This window comes from Mixophyes fleayi, chromosome 1, assembly GCF_038048845.1.
Source record: "Mixophyes fleayi isolate aMixFle1 chromosome 1, aMixFle1.hap1, whole genome shotgun sequence".
NCBI classification, from domain to species: Eukaryota; Metazoa; Chordata; class Amphibia; order Anura; family Limnodynastidae; genus Mixophyes; species Mixophyes fleayi.
In genome coordinates, this window is record NC_134402.1 from 130,513,930 (window position 1) to 130,537,999 (window position 24,070).

The 24,070-nt window shown below is 38.4% G+C and overlaps 1 protein-coding gene across 4 annotated transcripts in view; it reads left to right on the forward strand.

The window, feature by feature from the left end:
* LOC142142061 (bifunctional heparan sulfate N-deacetylase/N-sulfotransferase 4-like) overlaps positions 1-22,786 on the forward strand; it is a 320,049-nt gene extending 297,263 nt beyond the window's left edge. For 2 of the 4 annotated variants that reach the window (XM_075200343.1, XM_075200344.1), the window contains exons 8-15: positions 850-946; positions 5,085-5,208; positions 7,807-7,981; positions 8,325-8,495; positions 13,568-13,677; positions 17,594-17,696; positions 18,963-19,073; positions 22,445-22,786. In XM_075200343.1, the coding sequence (XP_075056444.1) occupies positions 850-946; positions 5,085-5,208; positions 7,807-7,981; positions 8,325-8,495; positions 13,568-13,677; positions 17,594-17,696; positions 18,963-19,073; positions 22,445-22,486 (933 nt within the window). In that variant the 3' untranslated portion in view covers positions 22,487-22,786. Of the gene's footprint in view, positions 1-849; positions 947-5,084; positions 5,209-7,806; positions 7,982-8,324; positions 8,496-13,567; positions 13,678-17,593; positions 17,697-18,962; positions 19,482-22,444 lie in introns of all 4 variants that reach the window. The other 2 variants (XR_012689036.1, XM_075200345.1) reach the window with 2 other exon arrangements.
* The last annotated feature ends 1,284 nt before the right edge of the window (positions 22,787-24,070 follow it).

Genomic DNA, 24,070 nt, shown 5'->3' on the forward strand with positions numbered 1-24,070 from the left:
CCACAAAACTCCACCTATGGACAGAAAGAATGACAAATCACACACAATGCAAATTACACGTTAAATCTGAACAAGTACATCCGAGGTTGATTAAGGACTTGCAGACATGAGACAGTGTAGAGAGGGCACTGCGCTTCAGAGCTTGCAATCTTAAGGGAGAAGGCAATGCTGTGACAATAGGGGAGAGACGAGTGAGAGAAAGGCCAGATATTAGGGGGTTGCAGTAGTTAGGGTGGGAGATAATGAGAGAAAGGATAAGGTATTTGTTAATGTTCTGAGTGTCAAAGGAGTGTATTTTGGCAACATTTCGAAGGAAGAGGCAAAAAGACAGCAAAAGGCGTACATAATGTAAATTATGATGCACATATATAAATATAAATGCCTTGCAATTTATTAATCTTTAAAACAACTCATATTAGATACATGTAAGTGTAAAAATAGGAAAAAGGGCAAAGTAAATGTGATTCATTGAGTGTCCTAAAGTTAAAGTCTAAATGACGTTTATATGTATATGATATGCAAACATTCTTTTTGAAACAGGTTCCTCCAGTGTCAGATGATGATAAATGATAATTCTATATAGCCCTTTTACTGATTCAGCCTTGTCCTTTGCAATAATAATGAAACATTTTACAATAATTAGTAAATCAGCCTACACGTCTTCATTGACAGTAGTAACAATCTTGTTATAAAAATGGTCGAGCCAAACACTAAAGAAAGCTATGTGCAAAGTGCATCCTAGATGAATGATATATGTATATAGGACAGCAGTTGTTAACCTTTTAATTAAATAACTAAATAAAATTTATGCAATCACCATAAAAAAAGTCACAATGTTCAACTCTACAGAATCCATGTGATGACAGAAGACATAGAGACATCTGGTCTAGAGAGAAAACCTGTGAACGTCTACCAAAATTTCTTCTGATAGGACCCCAAAAGACTGGTAAGTATCCTGCAAGTGAAAATGTTTCATATATTCTAACTATAAAGGCTGACCTCCTGTTATGACTTGTACTAAGTAATGTTATATATTGTAACTATAAAGGCACACATCCACACAAAGATAAAATCCTTATTTCATCTTCACTAGAGCCAGAGATGAGCGAAGTTGTGGAATCCTTTTGATTACATTCAATTTTGCTGCAGAACGGGCCTTTTTGTAGTAGTGCGGGGATCTGGTGATACGTTCTGCTATTGCTCAACTACTCTTCAGAATGTCATTCCACTTGTAATTGTAGCGTGGTATTTTTCAGTGTTTAAAGTTTAAAATAGAATAATTAAGTAACTCTACTCTCTGGTGGATTTTCAATTTCCAGTGGAATGAAAATTGTATGGGAATTCCATACAGGACACTTATGGCCTATTTTTGCTGAAGAAATATAGAACTTCCTGGACATCTAAGCTAGTGTTTTGGCATGTAAACCCATGTTATTAAAAGTAAAAAAAATTCCCCTCCCAAAAGTTATTTAAAAAAAAATATATATATATAATGATGGTGAAACCAGGGTAAAGAACTTGTTTCCCTATTTTGCTTTTTTTCCTTTGTGGGGAGAGTCGGGCACAAAAATGACAAAACATTCCTTGTATGGTGCTATAAATGTCTGCAGTACCTCATGATGCACTCCTCTGATAAAATAACTAAAAGCCCAAAATAAACATACAGCACTAATAGGGCTGGTAGCTAAAAAGCAATATAAGGTAATACTAAAAAACTGTGCATTCCGATCCAATGCATAATGAACAATTTTAATAATCAATTTAAAAGCTACAAATAAAGTATACTTACTATCCTTATTTGGACGATGGGTACAGAGAGCGATTGGATGATAGGGACACAGATTGATTGGATGAAGGGGGACACAGATTGATTGGATGAAGGGAGACACAGTGATTTGGTGAAGGGGGGACACACAGTGATTGGATGAAGGGGGATTATGATTGGATGAAGGAAGACACAGAGTGATTGGATGAAGTAGGACAGTGATTGGATGAAGGGGGACACAGAGTGATTGGATGAAGTGGGACTATGATTGGATGAAGGGAGACACAGAGTGACTGGATGAAGGGGGACACAGAGTGATTGGATGAAGAGGAACACAGAGTGATTGGATGAAGGGGATCAGTGTTTGGCTGAAGGGAGACACACAGTGATTGCATGAAGGGGGACAGTGATTGGATGAAGGTGACACAGATTGATTGGATGAAGGGGGGCACCGATTGATTGGATGAACTGGAACACAGTGATTTGGTGAAGAGGACACACAGTGATTGGATGAAGGGGGACAGGGATTGGATGATGGGGACACAGAGTTATTGGATGAAGAGGGACACAGAGTGATTGGATGAACTGGAACACAGTGATTTGGTGAAGAGGGACACACACAGTGATTGGATGAAGGGGGACAGGGATTGATGAAGGGGGGCAGTGATTGGATGAAGGGGGACACAGAGTGATTGGATGAAGGGGGACAGTGATTGGATGAAGGGGGGCACAGAGTTATTGGATGAAGTGGGACAATGATTGGATGAAGGGAGACACAGAGTGATTGGATGAAGATTGACAGTGATTGGATGAAGTGGGACAGTGATTGGATGAAGGGGGACACAGAGTGATTGGATGAAGGGGACCACAGAGTTATTGGATGAAGGGGATAAGTGATTGGATGAAGGGGGACACAGATAATTGGATGAAGGGGGACACACAGGGATTGGCTGAAGGGAGACACACAGTGATTGGCTGAAGGGAGACACACAGTGATTGGATGAAGGGGGACACAGAGTGATTGGATGAAGTGAGACACAGTCATTGGATGAAGGAGGACACAAAGTGATTGGATGAAGGGGGACACAAAGGGATTGGATAAAGCGGGACACAGAGTGATTGGAAGAAGGGGGACACAGAGTGATATAGTGAAGGGACACAGTGTGATCTGGTAAATGGGACAAAGAGTGATTTGATGAAGGGGGACACAGTGTGATCTGGGGAATAGGGACACAGTGGGGCCGATTCAATTGACCGTGTTATTCTTTAGAATAACGCTGCCTGCACACTATTACCGTTACTACAGTAATAGTGCACATTATTACCGTTAGTACGGTAATTTCAATACAAGCAAAAATCTGTGTTAAAATTACCGTACTAATGGTAAAATTGATTTCCCCTGAGTGTAAAGGGGCACATCTTGAAGGGGCACATTGTGATATTGTGATATTGTGATATTGTGAAGGGACACGTGATATTGTGAAGAGGCACATGTGATATCGTGAAGGGGCTCAGTGTGATATGGTAAAGAAGCGTAGTGGTATGGTGTGGGGCGTAGTGGTATGGTGAAGGGGTGCGGTGTGATGTTGAAGGGGCCTAAATACTTCTTACATTTTTTGACCCAACTACTTAAAAAACATGACTACCCAGTAATTATGTTGGCTTAGGTGTGCCTTGGAAAAATTATGGAGACCCTAAGAGTGCCTCAAACTGAGAAATTTTAGGAACCACTGCCTTAATGTATAGCTCCTACTTAAAACTAGACAAAAAGTCAAAGTGCATACAGCATACTGAAGCAGCATTATAAAAAGGAAAGTGGAAATGTAAGTGAAAAAAAAAACAAGGAAAAACCAAGAGCAATGGAAGATTTTAGCAACTCTATACTTGCACAATATAAAGCGCTTCAACAGATTCTGCTACTATTTCTACCTGTTTAATAAATAACAGCTCATTATATAAAGATGTGGATCCATAAAAGCAGGTAATCCATTTGAGTGAGTCATCTAAGGCAGATGTAAAGGCTTGACATAACCCTTACATATTTGGCACTATACTGGTGACTTCTTCATAGGGATAAATTATAGACAGTTATAGCAAAGACATCAGCTATATACAGCTCTAAATGAAAACTGCATGCAGCTATGTAAACAAGAAGCATTATCCACATAAACAGTTCAAAAACATAATTAAAAAAATATTTAAAAAGTAACATAACTAAAAGACAGTCATACTCTATAGAGTATGACAACATACGGTTTATTATGTTGATAAGCTAACATAATAAACCAGGATCGAGCTCACCTCACAACTTCTCTTGCCTATATTGATTAATTTATATATATATATGTTTCACCAGAACATCCAATATGCTATAAAAAAAAAATCACTTGGGCAGCTTGCAAAAAATATATATTTTGGTGACATGTACTTATAAGGAAAATGTAAGTTAGTGTAACCACATGGGCCAAAATATATTTAGTTCTGACGGGGTAAAATTGTTTCTCAAGTGTGTTCTTTCTTTCTATTGACTATAATTGCATCAACATTACCAAGCATCATTCCTTGAGGAAAAAAGCTTTATTTGAAAACATAATGGGGTTGATGTACTGAAAACAGTGCAAAAGGGCAGTTGTGCTGTGACCGACAACGACCAATCAGACTTTTTTTTATTTTACATTACTCTAATTTGCATTATGCTGATCAAAGGCAATTGCTGATTGATTGCAATACATTTCTTCACCTATAATAATAGATCTCACTTATTGAATAAATGCTGCTACTAAAAAAGCAAAAAAAGCAGAGCAATGCTTATATTCATAGAATATTTTCTGAAATGCAGAAATCCTGGTAGTTTTCAAAATACACAGTTTAATCTTACAAGCAAATGGAATATGGAATAGAGTAAATGTGGAATATGAAAAGTTACATTAATTCACCCAATGACCTGTTAATACTTTAAAAGGTATTTTGACATCTGAGTTATGCTATAAGAATATAGCGCCTGAAAAGATTGAAATTGGCTGCCAGTTGGAAATGTCAGGCATTGTATGACATTGACCTTGTTTTGGATGCAATGAAACACCATTAAATCACCCAATTTCACCTTTTATATATCTTATATACATATTCAGCACATAGGCCATGTAACTGAAATGGATAACTGTTTTTAGCAGATATATTTCCAAACTTTATGCAAGTTCACTTAAGTATCATTAGTACTTACATGGAGCTTAGTAAATGTATTTTTACGTATATTTTATACAAACATGTCTAATGTATTGATATCATGATATATATGTTACATTTTCTTTTCCTGTAGGCACAACAGCACTTTACTTATTTCTTCTAATGCACCCTTACATCATTAGCAACGTTCCTAACCCAAAGACCTTTGAGGAAGTACAATTCTTTAATGGAAACAACTATCACAAAGGAATTGACTGGTAAGATCAATAAAGAGTGCAAGAGGTGTTTCCTAACCTTTGTTGTGTTGTGCTATGCCTCCTGATAATAGCTTTTCTTACTGATTTTCCTATTTTAAATATTGTTAAACAGATTGAGGAAACTTTAATTCAACCTCTGAATTACACTACAGTTCATATGTCATTGCTATCTATTTTAATGGAATATTATCGTTTTGACCTACCAGAATGATGCAAATTTGGTGGGCCACGCAAGATAAATGTTGTCATAAAGGCGATTTCATATGTTAGAATTGGAGTCTTGGTAACATGAATCACACTTTTAAATTTAAATTTTTACCTCACATATATTCATCTTTCCATATATTCAATCTCTATAACCAATTATGTTCATATTACTCCTATATTGTTGTTAAAAATCCTGTACGTATGTCAGCTTAAGTATAAGCGCAAGCAATTACTATTTTACTTTGCACTATGCTTTGGAAAACTTTGAAAATGTTGAAGTATAATCTCCTATATAGAACTAGTAACACAATGACACAGTCATTGGCCAGTGTGAAAGGTGATTGTAGGAATAACTTAATGAATAGCTTATTCATGATAAAAGTATATTACTTGTTGAGGTGTGTGTGAATGGAAATGTAAGTGAAAATTAACTATGGAGAGATAAAGAAACAAGGAAATGAGAGAGGCAGACTTAAAAGGCCACAAAATTACACAATTCCCCAATCACTCACAAATGAATAGTCAATGGACTACTACTATATGTCCTTTTTATTTTACTATTTTAAAGGCACTATAACTCCATTTTATATCTATGAAATCTATTTATACTATTTTACGTCATAAGTTATAAAGTCTTGCCAAGTCTTTTGTAATGTGTTCAGCAGTGCTTAATTTTAGGTAAAGAAGAAGTAGATCTGAAATAAAAACAGTGACACTCAGATAAAAAAGTTGAAAGCAAAAACTCTTGACATGCTGGTTGGACAATAAATATTACATTTAGACATTAAAGTCTATGGAACCAAATTAAGTGCGACAACTGTGTTGCAGCACAAAATAAGACCTGTCTGTCAGCAACAGGAGGCTGCTCCTCAGCCATTTGAACACCTTCCATTTCTTTTAATTGTTCTCTGAGTAAACAAGCTTGTTTTATGTGTTAGTCACACTACACGCCTACCTCCTCATAAGATAGTAAGATAGTATTGGTAAAACTCTTTTATTTTCCCTTATCAAAAGATCTGTATAAAAACAAATCACTGCAATCATGCCAGCAAAACCTGATGTAAAGAGCAAGTAAAGCAACTCTTTATATCATATATATGAAATAACTGAAGTGTTTATACATTATTAAATATCTACCATGCTCTCTTTCACTCGCCTGATTGGTGGAATATGCACAAGTCCAGGACTAATGATATCACAGTAGCTTAGTTGACTGCAGTCTCAACTTTTTGAACTGTATAATTCCCATTTGGACATGTCCTGATGAGGTGGGAGGGACTTTAGCTGCTTGCAATGTAATGGGAAGTTAATGCTTGACTTTTTTAATATTGCTAATGTGTAGTATCAGGTTGAACAAAGAACAGCGTGTTTTATCTTCATTTTATATATATGAAAATTTCAGTGTTGAAGTGTAGTGGTTATTTAAGTGCAAGGGCTATGCAAACTAACTGAAAGGTGTGCTGAAAGCTGAGGAGTCAGGGTGAAGGTACCATCTACATTATAAACATTTGTACTGCTTTCCTTCTGTCAGAAAATTCCTGAGGCACCGTTGCGGATATTTTCTGAATTGAATTTGCCCCTATATGTCCTTCCTCTATTCTGGCATTAGTTTCTAATTAGCATCAAAGAATATATTTGTGGGCATTTTTGTTCACATATTTAAAAGATCCATAATGTCAGGATAACAGCTATAAAGAGAAATACAAATTGTTGAATCCATAAACAGTGGTTGACCATGACTATAACCTGTTTGATTAGCCATGGCTAGGTGTCGTTGTATACATGTTTATGGATGTTTTTAGATGGTCAGAAAACATGAAACTGTCCCTATAAAGTAATGAAATGTCAATATTTTGATCTAGGACAAATTGATAATCTCAAGTGATAACTGTGGTGGCAACAGCTCCTAAACATACCCATTTGATTGTTCTGTTGATAGATTGTTAGAAAAGGGGTGTCCCTATGAACATGTTACAGATATGGGTCCGCATGATGCAATAAAAACAAGTGTGCGTGGGTATATATGGGAAATTGTGTAATAGTAAGGGGTTGTGTAATAGTGTCAACAGAGGAGGTCAACAGAGGGAATGTCTATTATAGTGTATATAATGGGTTTATTGTAGTGTGCAGAGGTTGTGTTATAGTAAGTAGGCTGAAACATTAGCTTGGACTGATGCTGGTTTGGAAATCATATGGAGCAGATTGTGTCTGGGATCAATTGTGCGCAAGTGTGTCTCCTGTGGCGCAATGTTAAACAATGTATAAGTTTACTGCTTAAAGCAATATCCTTAATTACTAATACTCCTGTGTTTGCTTTAAGCAAATTGTTCATTTAAAATTTGTTGTATTTGATGTTATTAAAAAGGATGGTTTCGTTTTGGTGTTTCCAAGGTATATGGATTTTTTCCCTTATCCATCAAACACAACCTCGGATTTCCTGTTTGAGAAAAGTACTAGTTATTTTCATACTGAGGAAGTACCCAAGAGAGTCGCTGCGCTCTTACCAAATGCAAAGATCATCACCATTCTTATTGATCCATCTGATCGGGCATACTCTTGGTATCAGGTATTGTTTCTTTCTGTACATAACATGTATATGATTGGGATACTGTACATACATTAAAATAGGATTACTGGAAAATTATACAAATTTTAAATTACAAGTAAAATAAGTTATAGAATGAATTTAAAACTTAAATATGGATATTTCTGTTTATGTCAATCTAATATCAGTTGAGGTAATATATGTATATACATGTATATAGTTTAGTTGCAGCAATGCAAAATGTCCTGATAGCCATACATTAAAGGAGGATAAAGCATGCATGGAAAGTATTATTGTTCAATTGCACCAACTGTTTATGGTGGATAGTCTGAGAATTTGAGGATATATGTTATTTTTCTTTCAGCATCAGCGATCTCATGCAGATCCCACTGCTCTAAAATTTAGCTTCTATGAAGTGATTACTGCCGATCATAAAGTATCCTTAGAGTTACAGACCCTGAAGAAAAGATGTCTTGTGCCTGGCTTATATTCTACACACATAGAACGATGGTTAACTTATTTTACACCTTCACAGGTAATATAACTCTTATCATACTGTTGTTAGACTTATCTGCTTTTATTGAGTGTTGTTTTCATGTTTCTATAGGAACTGAGTCTTAGGTTGGGTACACACTACAGGGTTTTCAGCCGATTGTCGGGACAATTACACAATAAACGTCCATCCCAATATCACATTATTGCGTACACTCCAACGGTGAACAATTATGGTTCCAAAGCACATCGTATAGTTTGATTTTATTTTTAAACTGAACTAAAAATCTCGTTCAACAATGGAACAATGTTGTTCCAATTCTGCAGTGTGTATGCACTCAGGGCCGGCAGTGTCTACAGATCCCTATGGTGTGTGCAGATTCACGATCTTTTCAGCCAATGGTTATGACAGATGAAGAGCACAGACCTGTAAATAAATCTTGTTAAAAATGTTTAGTATGTACACATGAATCAGCATGCTGATCTGCACTTTTTTTCAGTTGTTGGTAAAATCGTTAACTTTTTCGCATCTGGAGAAATTTTCTGTAGTGTGTACCGAGTCTTAAAAATTATATTAAAACAGTACATATGTTTTGTGGTGAGTTCTATGTAAATTAAGGAATGTCACCCAAAACTTAAAATTTGAAACCTGAATTTTTGTGATTTGTGTCTCATTTAATTTATCTATGATAATGATCCAACCAGTAGATATTGAAGTTATCAGCCAGTTAATCATCTCATAGTGATTCAGTTTTAAGTAAATAATAGATCCAAACTTAAAATTATTTTTTTTCTATGTTAAATCACTAATCTCTAACTCTAACCAGCAGGGCCTGATTAAGGGTTCTGGCCGCCCTAGACTAATACGGCCGCAGCGCCCCCCCCCCCCCCCTCCGAATATATAGGTGTATAGGAAAACTCCTGAATATGAATGTTCAGGTGCATTCTCCAGCATTCAAATTTAGACAGATTGTGCCATTGTTTCTTACCTGTTCTTGCTCTTCTCTCTTGCAACTTTGTTATCCTCTCGCTGGCTTCTGGAAAGTTGGCGTCCTGTTTTGAAAATGCAAAAATGTATTAAAATGCAAAATGTTAACAAACCCTGAATGATTAGGCCCTTTAGTTAAAACAAAACACTCCATTATGGCCAGCTAAAAGTACACCATTGGACAGGCATATATAAGCAATATCTGAATATTTGTTGTCAATCAAATACAAACCTCTACCAGCCCCATCTCACTAATATTTAGTATTCTAGTGATTGCTGAGACCACCCATGTGACCACCACACAATCATAAGATTCTGCTCCCCAAAGCTGCTCTATTTTCTAAATACCCCCTGCAGCCATTTTCCTTAACCACAACCCCCCCCCACAGCCATTTTCCTTAACCCCTGCTGCAGCCATTTTCTTTACCTCCCACCCTGCATCCATCCCCCTTGCAGCTATTTTCCTTACCTCCACTCTGTAGCTATCCCCCCCGTCACATCAAAACTCCCCCAGTCACATATATCAGCCCCCCTCCTCTGCCCTCCTTCATACATATCAACCTCTCTCCCTCCCTATAGATTTTCATGGCAGCCCCCCCTCCCACCCTATAGATTTGTATGACAGTCACCCTCTCCCTCCCTATACATATGCATGACAGTCCCTCCTCTCCCTCCCTATAGATATGCAGGGTAGTCCCCCCCCTCCCTATAGATATGCAGGGTAGTTCCCCCCCTCCCTATAGATATGCAGTGTAGTTCCCCCCCTCCCTATAGATATGCAGGGTAGTTCCCCCCCTCCCTATAGATATGCAGGGTAGTTCCCCCCCCCTTCCTATAGATATGCAGGGCAGTTCCCCCTCCCTATAGATATGCAGGGCAGTTCTCCCCCTCCCTATAGATATGCAGGGCAGTTCCCCCCCCTCCTTATAGATATGCAGGGCAGTTCCCCCCCTCCCTATAGATATGCAGGGTAGTTCCCCCCCTCCCTATAGATATGCAGGGCAGTTCCCCCCCCCCCTCCCTATAGATATGCAGGGCAGTTCCCCCCCTCCCTATAGATATGCAGGGCAGTCCCCTCCCCTCCCTATAGATATGCAGGGCAGTTCCCCCCCCCCTCCCTATAGATATGCAGGGCAGTTCCCCCCCACCCTATAGATATGCAGGGCAGTTCCCCCCCCTCCCTATAGATATGCAGGGCAGTTCCCCCCCTTCCCTATAGATATGCAGGGCAGTTCCCCCCCTCCCTATAGATATGCAGGGCAGTTCCCACCCTCCCTATAGATATGCAGGGCAGTTCCCCCCCCCCCTCCCTATAGATATGCAGGGCAGTTCCCCCCCTCCCTATAGATATGCAGGGCAGTTCCCCCCCTCCCTATAGATATGCAGGGCAGTTCCCCCCCTCCCTATAGATATGCGGGGCAGTTCCCCCCCCTCCCTATAGATATGCAGGGCAGTTCCCCCCCTCCCTATAGATATGCAGGGCAGTTCCCTCCCCCTCCCTATAGATATGCAGGGCAGTTCCCCCCCCTCCCTATAGATATGAAGGGCAGTTCCCCCCCCTCCCTATAGATATGTATGACAGTCCCCCTCTCCCTCCCTATACATATGCATGACAGTCCCCCCTCTCCCTCCCTATAGATATGCAGGGTAGTCCCCCCCCTCCCTATAGATATGCAGGGTAGTTCCCCCCTCCCTATAGATATGCAGTGTAGTTCCCCCCCTCCCTATAGATATGCAGGGTAGTTCTCCCCCTTCCTATAGATATGCAGGGCAGTTCCCCCTCCCTATAGATATGCAGGGCAGTTCTCCCCCTCCCTATAGATATGCAGGGCAGTTCCCCCCCTCCTTATAGATATGCAGGGCAGTTCCCCCCCTCCCTATAGATATGCAGCTTAGTTCCCCCCTCCCTATAGATATGCAGGGCAGTTCCCCCCCTCCCTATAGATATGCAGGGCAGTTCCCCCCCTCCCTATAGATATGCAGGGCAGTCCCCTCCCCTCCCTATAGATATGCAGGGCAGTTCCCCCCCCCTCCCTATAGATATGCAGGGCAGTTCCCCCCCTCCCTATAGATATGCAGGGCAGTTCCCCCCCCTCCCTATAGATATGCAGGGCAGTTCCCCCCCTCCCTATAGATATGCAGGGCAGTTCCCCCCCTCCCTATAGATATGCAGGGCAGTCCCCCCCCCTATAGATATGCAGGGCAGTTCCCCCCCCTCCCTATAGATATGAAGGGCAGTTCCCCCCCCTCCCTATAGATATGCAGGGCAGTTCCCCCCCTCCCTATAGATATGCAGGGCAGTTCCCTCCCCCTCCCTATAGATATGCAGGGCAGTTCCCTCCCCCTCCCTATAGATATGCAGGGCAGTTCCCCCCCTCCATATAGATATGCAGGGCAGTTCCCCCCCTCCCTATATGGATATGCAGGACAGTTCCCCCCTTCACTTACCTGTAGTTGTGCCAGCGTCGCTCGTCTCCTCAGATCCACCCACCCACGGCGACCCCCCCGCCTCCCCCACCTCGAAAAAAAAAATGAATGAAAAAAATAAAATAAAATAATTAATATTACCCGCAGCGCCGCGCCCCCCGGGACCCAGCGCCCCAGGCTGCAGCCTGGTCAGCCTAGTGGTTGATCAGGCCCTGCTAACAAGCCAACCTACATTTTGATAGGTAAACAGTTACAATTGAGAAATAAAAATTGTTATTGTACATTTAGTGGACAAAAATAGAAACACAAATGAGAGGACACCATGCATATTGAAAGCAAGGGTTTCCACACAACAGCGGCACATGTGTTAATTAAGCAAATACCATCCCAGAATGGTCAAGATCATGAAATGCTCAATTCCCCTGGTTGCCTATAATTATGGCTAGCCTGGCAGTAAGACAAGACCCCAGGGACTTTGAAAGACGGATAATTAATGGAGCTGTTTGGTAGGAGCTTCTGTCGCCATGATCAACAGTGCCTAAGGTGATGTCCTTATGAAAAAACATAGTCAGCAAAGGGCAACAGTGGGTGGAAGGGCATATACCAGGATATTGATGTCCATGCATTCATTCAAAGTGCAAGGCAAAACAGATGAGTAACTGCAAATCAATTGACAATCATAGTCGGATTGCAGCACATAAATCTCTCTTCACAACTGACAAAGCACATTTGTGAGTTCAGTCTTGCAAAGAGCACAGGCAGTGGACTACTGAGCAGTTAAGGAAGGTGATATGTTTAAATGAATCGTCTTTCATCATATTTTCAACATATCGTTTGAGAAAGGAGACATACCCCCATAAACACTGCTTGCTGGTGACATTACCTGTGTGTACCACTTAAATTATCTTAATTAAATGGTTTTAGTGCAGCCCTTCCCAAAGAATGCTTATTGCTAATGCTACTGAGTGATCTCTTCACACCATGTTGCTGCATTTCTTTCCTGATGAGACTGTGTCTTCCAGGGTGACAGTGTCACCATACACATATAATGTGTATTTGCTTAATAATTTGATGAATATAACACTCATGCTGTATATATATCATGACCATCTCAATTAACAGATCTGCATCCAAACGAACATTTGTAAGATATTCTGGAATGACATTTAAGACAGAGTTTTTCACCTCCATCAACCAAGCATCAGTTATGTGACATTCTTGTACAAAATTGGTGTTGCATCCCTCTTGCACAATTCCAGGCATTCATAGAGTCAATGCTACAATGCCAACAGGCCATACTGGCTGCACATGGTAACCTAATGCCCTATTAAGAGACTTTATATTAGTGTTTCTATTTATTTGTTCATTACCTGTCTATTTAAATACATAGATTATCATATCTTTATATGTTTTTCATTCTAATGAGATGAGACCTAGGGGTATATTTACTAAACTGTGTGTTTGAAAATGTGGAGATTTTTCTTATAGATCAGATTTTGTAGAATGTACTAAATAAATGTTAACTAGAATCTGATTGGTTGCTGTAGGCAACATCTCCACTTTTTCAAACCCGCGGTTTAGTAAATATACCCCTTAATTTCCTTTATTATATTTGTGTTTATATTTTATATTAAGTTTTAGAAGGCATGCTGCACATTGTAATTAAAAATATATATTAATCTATAAATGTGGTGTTTTAGCTGTTAATTATAGATGGACAACACCTGAGGAGTGACCCGGCTATAGTAATGGATGAAGTACAGACTTTTTTAGGAGTTTTTCCTCGTTATAATTACTCAGAGGCTCTAACGTAAGTATCTCCTCTTCTTTCAATCCCCTATGTTTCTCCCTGTGTTAGCAGGTATTATTTAAGAGAAGTACATAAATAGCAACCATATAATTAATATTTACAGTATTGTATTGTGCTTACCTGGATTTTATTATCCTTGCTAGTCTGTGCGCATTCCACTTGTACCAGTGTATGCCCTTGCATCGTAATGTGATATGCACCTTCGTTTGCATTTGATGCAAACAAAGGGCAGCACAGTGGCCTAGTGGTTAGCACTTCTGCCTCACAGCACTGGGGTTATGAGTTCAATTCCCGACCATGACCTTATCTGTGTGGAGTTTGTATGTTCTCCCTGTGTTTGCGTGGGTTTCCTCCGGGTGCTCCAGTTTCCTCCCACACTCCAAAAAAACATACTAGTAGGTTAATTGGCTGCTATCAAAAATTGACCCTAGTCTCTCTCTGTGTGAGTGTGAGTGTGTATGTTAGGGAATTGTAGTGAATGAGTTCTCTGTACAGTGCTGCGGAATCAGTGGCGCTATATAAATAAATGGTGATGATGATGATGATGCTTACATACTGTAAGTCGAGGCCTTGCGTCTCTTTGGTCTCTGGTATAGGTTTTGCAGTCCTGACATGGATGTCTTACTGCCTTCGACCTGTATCTAATACTAACCTTGCCTTCACCTGACAATTTAGTATTGCATGGATAGAGTGAAATTGACCTTACTCTTGCCATTAGTGCCTGATACCATGACTATCTTAACCTTTGCTCCTGATCTACTATGAATACTGGAGAAATTATAAGTGTAGATCAATAAAAGGGTGTTTATGACTCACTGTTAATATACTTTATCGCGCTGGATAATGACTGCCTTATTCTATCTTTGGAAAATATGCTTATTTTTAGCAAAATCTGTGCTTGGGAGATATTTGAGTAGCACATTTGTACATCATCTTCAAAGCACATTGTGTAAAGTGCCCTCCAGGGGAATTAAAGAAAACATTATATTGTAGGTTGAGTGGATATAAAATCTGAGAAAGATTAAGAACGCTATGATGGCAGATGTTCAATTATTCATTTACTGAAATGTGTGTTCGGACCATATGACATCTAGGAGGGTCTAATTGATAGTTATAGGCAGATTGGGAAATTATAAATGCTTTATCTCTTTTTCGCTACTAAATTATATGACATAAGCATGGTAGAATAATTACATGTACAGTATATAACATTAGCTTTTTAGTGAGGCAAGGGTAACCAACGGTTACAAAATATGTAGTTTAGCAAAAACATCTTTTAATTTGTTTTCCTTTAAATATATTTTAAACATTCAAGATTGTGTGTGAAATTTGCTTTGAAAAATGGACATTATTTTGGTTAATGTAGCATTTATTAAATACACATTGATGTAGTGGCGGAACTATCATTGGTATGGTAGGTGCCATGCACTGGGGCCCATGGAAATAATGGGGCCCGCTGCATGGCAGATGTACTGGGTCAGGGGCCCCGGTTCCCTCCTCCACGCCTCCCTGCACTGGGACCTACAGCTCGCTAGTTCCGCCTCTGCATTAATACTATTACCTTATTAATGCATATAAATGTACAGAAGTGTAATAGTATGTGGGATAAAGCACTAGATTTACATAGCGTTATAATTTCTAATTTTATTGATGACTCTGCTAATACCTTAATACTTTTTATTCATAACAACTGTAACAATGAAACAATGTACTTTTTGTAGTAATTAATATAAATGTATTAAATTCACCTTTCAATAAAAATAAAATACGGAAGTTTGTTTGTGCCAAATGGGCAAAGGGTCATCAATGATGTACAATTGGTGATTAAAGAATAGAAAAATGGTAATTTATTCAGTTGAGTCCATGTTTATTTCCGCATCTTAGAAGGAGCTTTTTTGTTCCATATTGTACTTCAGAAAAATACCACATTAAGCGCAGTGGCACAGAGAAGGTGTCACTCACCAGTAGTAGAGGCACGCTGGGCTGGGGGGCAGGGGGTCATCTGCCCCCGGACCAGTCCCGTAGTGGGCTGCCTTGGGGTGGGTCACTGGGCTACCTGCATTTTAATTTCTTTAAAATGTTCCTAATAGGCTGCTAGAGCCTTTTGATGGTGCAGAAAAAAATTCTGCCTAAAAAACTTTCCATAATATCTAATCAGTTTTTCAGCAATGGTTTAAATGCTTGTAAGAAATTCCTAATCTCATTGATATCCATCTATCCTCCAAAAGGGCCACATATTACCTTTAATAATAATAATAAGTTAAAACAATTAATTTAATCAATGAAATTAATACCTATCTGTAAATAACATATCAGCAGGCTTTTTAATGTAATATAAATAAGCATTACAAGCTACAACAAATAAATGGGACAATAAAGCAGCAAGGAGCTGGGGGCCTCACATGAGGACTGCATGTGGTCCTAGGACTGCTTGTTGCCAATCACTGCTCCAAACACTACTTGCAGCTTTTTATCTGACACCAAGACAGAAAATGTGCATCTGCAAAATCTGTGACACTTTCTAGGACCTCATCTTTTTTTTTTCCAATTAAAAAAGTGCTGCTTTTCCTGGAGGCATTGCTCTATCCAGAAATGGCTCTCTAGGAGCTAAACAGAGAGTCTTGGTGGCTCATTTATACCACTTTCATACTGCTGTCCCGGCAATATCCCGGGTTGTTAACCCGGGATATTGCCGGGGCACAGGGCAGTATAGATAAGAAGATTCCCGGGTCGGGCGGGTTCATACTGCACCTGCCCGACCCGGGTTTTACAAAAAAAAAAGTGTACAAAAAAGATTTTAATTAATAAAAAATACATAACAAATGTTTACTTACCTTATTTTCAGCCAGCGGTGTCTCCGGTGCGTTGCCGGCTGTCAGGGGGACCTCTGGGTACTAAAATGACGTCATTTCTAGTCCATTAGAAATTACGTCATTTTAGTACCCAGAGGTCCCGCTGACAGCCAGCAACGCACCGGAGAAACCACTGGCTGAAAATAAGGTAAGTAAACATTTGTTATGTATTTTTTATTAATTAAAATCTTTTTTTTTTACATTAACATTTTTTTTTGCAGGCGAGCGGGGTCCAACCCGGAAATTACCCCTCGCAAAATCCCGGGTCTAAGTCCCGGGATTTTAGACAGGGATTTTGGGGTTGGACTATTCATACTGCACCAAGACCCGGGTTTTTCAGCGTGCCGCTGCAAAAACTCAGGTTTTTGGTGCAGTATGAATGGGGTATAATGAGGACAAGTCGTGATCACTTGAGAAAATTCAGACCATGCTTTCATCAAAATGATTCTGCACCATGTCATAGGGCTGAAGTGACATGTTATTCATGTAATATTTTGCACATAAGCATTTCAAGTGTCCTATTCACATCAAATTATTATATAATATTGAATCAGATTACAATTGATCACTGTTTACAAAAAGAAATGGCTACCCAGGCCCAAAAAACAAATAGGTTAAGTTGAAGATATCTGGAACAAAATATATCTTGAAAAATATCTGGAACAATATATTTCTATACATATTAGTGATGTAAAAATGCTGTGCATGAATACAGTGTGTCCTGTGCATGTGTTGTGTACATATATTGATTATTACTAGTTGTGCTCTGAATAAATGATGTAATGTCACATTCACTACGATCCCTCGATATTTGAACCCTTCAGTCCTTGGTACATTATTTTGCCCATCTAATTAATACCAGTTCTCAGCTGACAAAATTGTTGTGTAACATATATGTTTCCTACATGCATTTTTCCAACAGTGGAAAGTAAAAGTTGTGAAAGTCATCCCATGACATAAAACAATTACAAAACAATATGTATGTGGTCTACAAATGTTCGTTGACAGTGTTCTTTATATATTGTGTGGACTGCTCAGATCTCTGAATAATGTATTTTTTTAAGATTCAGTAAAGAAAAGGGTTTCTGGTGCCAACTGTTAGAAGGTGGGAAAACAAGATGCCTCGGGAAAAATAAGGTTCGCAAATACACAACAATGGATATGGAGGTAAAGGTTTTACCTTTATTATGATTTATTGTTATTAATCTAATAGTACTAGTTATACATATAAAGCTCTAATAGTTGTGTACATACCATTACATGCAGTTACTAGGTATGATCGTAATGCAGTTTTATTGGATTTAATTGCTCATGTGTACATTCATAGTTTGATACATATTAACTTATACATCTGATCAGAAATTTGCATACATGTAATTAACATCACTCAAAGTGGGTGCAGAGAGTATCATGACAGGAATTTATCATTTCAAAATCCTTGCCCACACTAGGTGTGCACGTTTATGTTAATCCCTGCCTCCATCTTCAAATATTTATATACCATTGGTGCTTTTACATGTTTCAGTTGCAAACAGGGCCATTTGAATAAGCAACATCTGCCCCAGAGATAGAAGGTCCACCAGTAGATATCCTAGTAAAGTAAATACCCCTTTTCTCTTCTCTTAAGTGAGCATTGACCAATAACTCACTTAAAGAGCTTTAGATCCAGGGTAATCTGGGCCTAATACCATCTATCAGTTTTATGTAATTCCTGAAATAATTAGTTGTTATTAGTCATAGTTTGCACCAGGAGTTTCTACCTGTGGTTCCCACATTCCTATATTTACACATCTATTATGTACATATGGGGTACATTAAATTTACATTAGTGATATGATTGAACACATTACATATGGCACATTGATTACACTGACTATACCACACTATAATTAGACCACATTGTTGTGTACTGGGTCCATTCGGAGCTTGTCATCTCTTCTGGGTGCTGGATTATGTTAAATGTCCAAATTAAATGTGGTGCATCTGTACTACCAATTAAATTGCAAAAGTCTTAAAATATGTTTAATGTGTCCTCAATTGTATAAAAGTATGAAATGCAACTGAAGGTAATTTAAATTACTCACATGAAAATATATATAAAATACTAAATAAAAGGTTACAGTAAATCCCCAACAAGTAGTACAAACAGGGTCTGTTGTTTACAACTGTGATGATGTTCCTCCTCTACGGGCAGGAGAATCTTAGGACTCCTTTGTATTGAGCGTAGAATGATGGCATGGTTTCTACCAAATACCTCTGTAATGGCAGCTGTAGCAGTCAGTGGATGCCTGCTATTCTGCTACTGGTGGTATAGGGTCTTACTGTTTATTTAAAGTAGAATTAATATTTAATCAGTCTGGTATCTCAATCAAAACTTAAGGAACAATATTTATTGATAGTGAGTTTCATAACCACCAATTATTTTCTTTTCAGTCAAGAGCTTTTCTTTCAAGCTATTACCGGGACCACAACATTGAATTGTCCAGACTACTCCACAGACTGGGACAACCTTTACCATCCTGGCTGAGACAGGAGCTGCAGAAAGTGAGATAGCATTGAAGACATGGACTAATGCAGAAATGCAGCCTTGTGGTTTCTCCACTAAGAAAACAAATAAATAATAATATTAAAAAGTCCCTTCTCTCACACTTAACAATTACAAGTAATGATCCCCAGAATAACTAATAAAATCAAGAACATTTATTTATGCACGGGGTGCCATTTATAAGCGCCATTACTGTCAGACTGATATCAGCATCACATCTGAGAGTTATATAATCTATAAAATATTATCCTACATTGAATGTGGGACTCATGCTTCACACATTTCCTTTGATAACAAGAGACTTCAAGTAACTTTTTTATGATTGGAATCCTTCATTTAATACAACATGCACTACTGTCTGAGAAAACCAAAGCAATGAGCAGGAGTAGCTTGCAGTGGAATTGAAGGTTAGTTTTACAATCAGGTTGAATAAATCAAAATACATCTTCATAATAAAATGCCATTTTGAATGCTGATCATTCATACTGTACATTCAGTTTTATTTTGAGCATTAATAATGCCTGGAAATTATGTTTCCTTCACCAATCACGTTTTTGATATTGTGATTCTGCAATACAAATTTTGACTACTTTCGCAAATGCACAGGGGTTCACTGTATGTAGCACCTTCAGCTGTGATTTTCAAAAGATTTTAGTTCAATAATAGCTTCCGGCAGCTCTCAAAGTGCTGCTTAAATCTTGGGGTTTTTTTTCTTCTTATGGTCACGGATAATTTTTTTCACTGTACACGTTTAGCGCCTAAAGTGGATTTGATTGGGTTTTTAACAGAAAATCTGACTGCAGTCTGTGCCATAATGTCACCAGAGCTTTATAGTAATCCTTGAAAGGTCATCACTCTACAAAAGCTTTTAGTTCAATTATGCTTTCTGAGTCACAATGGCTAAACTTTAAAAACCCAATTATAAGGTTTTACTTCCAAAGTCTTCAGTTCTTAGTCCACTAATGCAAAGGAATTTATGTTATTATAGAATTCTCTTGATTGAGGTTTTTGTGACATTTCAATAATAGGATTAATGTAATATAAGTGTACAGGTAATTAAAAAGCGATAAAAATACAATTAAATATTATATTTACATTGTAAAAACCTATTTTATGTAAAAGTATTTATATTTCGTTTAAGTAAGAAAAATGTTTTTTTTGAAGAAATAGAATATATTTATTGTTTTCTGCTGTCCTCTTATACAAGCACTTGATAAGCTAATCAAGATCATTTGCAAGCTGTCGAGTAGTTGTGTTTATTTACCATAACATCTGTTAAGGGATCACTAAAGTAAAAAGTATGTTTTTTTTAAAAGTGTGTCCTTCCTGGATACAGGTAGTGTACACTTCTGACAGACATAAAGTATGATAGGAGTAATAGTGTGTAATGTTAGCAATATTGAGGGTAGGGTTGTAAGAAGAGAGCAAAGGCATACTTGCCAACTCTCCCCGAATGTCCGGGAGACTCCCGAAATTCGGGTTGGTCTCACAGACTCCCGGGAGAGCAGGCGATTCTCCCGCATCTGGCCCATCTGCCCACTTCAATAAAATTACAGCCGGAATATACGGGCGGAGGGGGCGGAGCTTTGTTATGTATGACATTTTGGCCCCGCCCCCAGTGATGTAATGCTTGTTTGAGGTATTTTTACACTGTAATAAGACCCAAAATCGGCATTACATAACTGAGGGGCGGGGCCAAAATGATGTGGATCATGAAGCCCCGCCCCCTCTGCCCATATACCCCTCCTGCCCCCCAGGATCTCCCGGACCCGGCCAACATAAGGTTGGCAAGTATGAGCAAAGGGCATCAGACAGTTAAATTGTTTTGCTTTACTGACAAAAATGTATGTGACCAGGAGACATATAGAAATATATGTGACCAGGAGACAGCTAACCAGGAGCTGCACTCCTGGTTAGCTGTCATTATTATTATCATGCACCATTTTACAATGGCCTCTGTGATGGGTGGGAGAGGGAAGACCAAAAAAAAGCTGCAAGCTCCATGCTTGAAGCGTCTTATTGATCTGTACAGCCACACTCTTTCTGCTAATCTGGAAGATAAATGATGGTGCCTCATGGAAAAAGGTTGCATGGAGGAGGCCCCAGGTGTCCCTATAAGAGCAGCGGTGAGTAGGGTATTTTTCTCACCCTATCTTTTTTACACATTTATCTTCCAGAGTTTTCTATAGTTTCTCTGTATCTTGACCTAGAGTATAATGGATTCCTAATTTTTTTTTCTTTTCTTCTCTCGTCTTAAAGTCATAATGCCAGTTTTAATTATATCCAATATTTTTACTACAAAAGAGCTTTGGGGTGCGGTCTCATGTCAGGGGTCATGATTTTTTATAAATGAGGGAGTGGGTCATCTGAAGGACTGAAGACCAGCAGAGCAAGCAATGGGATTCAGTCAGAGTTTGCTCATTAACCTGTATAGTGAAGTAGCACTAAAGTATTCCCAGCTTACACTTTCCAGGAAAGTTCCCTTTTTTCACCAATTCTTTTTTTAACTCATACTGCTTATTGTCATATTAATCAGATTCTGAAAGCACCTAAATTATTGGGATAAGCTGGGGAGTTGCCACAGTTGTTTCACATCATTTTTCATTCAAAACTAAGTACTTTTTGCCTTAGTTATATTCAGCTAACATTGGTGTCCCAGATACTTTAAAAGTATGGAGACAATAGGAATATGCATTCCTCTTAAATAGACATAATTAAACAAAGAATGCTTTTGAGGTTACAATGTTATGAATAGTTTAGAGGCTGTAAGGCTGATGGGTGTTACTGCTTAACTCTGAACACTAGAGGGTAAATGTATCAAGCTGAGAGTTTTCCGGTGGGTTTGAAAAACCAGTTAGATTCTAGCTATCATTTATTTAGTGCATTCTATAAAATGAGAGCTAGAATCTGATTGGTTGCTATAGGCAACATGTCCACTTTTCAAACCTGCTGGAAAACTCTCAGCTTGATACATTTACCCCTAAATGTCAAAGTGCAGGTGTGACCCAAGCAAGGTTTGACCCTCACAAAACAAAAGGTCCACAGATTTATCAAACTTTCTAAAAAGGAAAGTGGACGTGTTGCCCATAGTAACCAATTCCTGACCAGATCATATTCTGCATAAAACCCAATAATCTATCAGGCCACTCATAAGGAAAAGACAATAGACCCTAATTTTTTAGTTCAAGGAATCAGTTTACAATTCACAATATATATATATATATATATATATATATATATATATATATATATATATGTTTTATAATATTTTAGTGTATGCAGGCTGTCACTTTCTAATTGAATTAAGAAAATAATACTTGTTACAAGCTGCTATTTTCTAATTATTGTTTTTATTGTTTTGCTGTTTCAGTGCTTTGACTTAATGAGGACATCAACATGTGGGCTTAACTAAAGCTAAAGAAGAAAATGAAGTCCCCAACTAAGGGAAAAGCATTCACCCTCTGCTGTATAAAACCCATCATGGGAGCAGTTTACATAAAGCACATGAAAGACAGAAAAAATATTATGCTTTTCCACTGAGATATATTTATTTTTATTGAAATTCTAACTTACATGTATGTGTTAAATATAGAGAGCTTAACCACACACACAAATTAATTTGGGAAAAATAATTCTTTTTCTTTATGCCTTTTATTACATAAAGTGTTTGAGCACTTTGATCTCAACAATAAAATAAATATTTCTGTTGGTATTGGTGATTGAAAATATTTTTGTTCAAACAGTCAATATTGTCAATAAATTGTAACATCCCCTCAAAGGGAACATTATCCACTAATATTCTCATAATTACATTTATTTTATTGACAAAGTGTAGTATAAAGCATGTTCGTAATTTTGCACATAAAGACTGATGTATCAATGATTTAACAGATGGATCATTCCATGTCAGTTCAACCAGGGTTGTCCACAACCCATCTCAGATTCCTACGAAAATTTTTTAGTTAAGAGAGGATGTCAAAACAACTTTTTCTGCCAAATATCTCGACTGTCTGACAATTAGTTGATTAAATATTGATTTTTCAATTTATTAAATAATTTACTAATCGCAGCTTCTTTATCCAGTTTATTTGAAGTATTACGGGTTTTTATTATGGAATCAACACAAAATTTGGACCCCCTAAGGTAACTCTTCCTCCCAAATCCAAACCAAATTACTTTATCTGCCTCATGTTTTGCGTCAGGGCAATAACGCACGTTTTTCGAATATAATTAAAAATGCTAGATTCAATTGACATTAAGTATCCCATTTTTTGGGGAGTGTATAAAAAAGGTATAAATTACTACCACAAAAAAAAATCAGCCAGGTACTCTCTTTCATAGAGGAGGAAAAAAATAATGAAGTTGATGCTCGATTACTGCTGTACAGCATACATAATTTACACATTGTTAAAAACCATACCAAAAAAGTGAACTAAACTGAGGCAATGGGATAAAACTCCCATACAGGAAATGAAACAGACAGAAACTGATGGGAAGGGGATTCCCTTTAGAGAGACCACAACTGAAACTTTCCAGAGAAAGAGAGAGGGAGACACAGAAAGAGTCAATCATGGCAGCTGCTAATTTGTTAGTCTTTTAAATACGGACTTCCATATTACTATTTATTCAAAAAACATTGGATTACATAGCTGGGACCACTTTACATTTGACATTAGTAGTGGCTGTTAACTATAGAGATGGGCGGGCTCGGTACCCAGAGATCTGAATCCATCCGAATATCGCCTATCTGAGTACTGAGCCAAGCAGGCTCGGTACTCTCCCGCCCATTCAGAATCAAAATCAAGGTAAAACGTCATCGTGACGTATTCGTATTTCGGAGCTCGGTTCTCGCGAGATTTGAGAAGCATAAATACCAGCCTCCCCAGCAATCCATAGCCATTTGACAGAGGGAGAGAGCAGGGTTAGGTCACAGGCTATATTAGCGCAGGGACAGAGCAAGTAGTGTGCACATAAGTGGGTCTATACTAATCTCTTC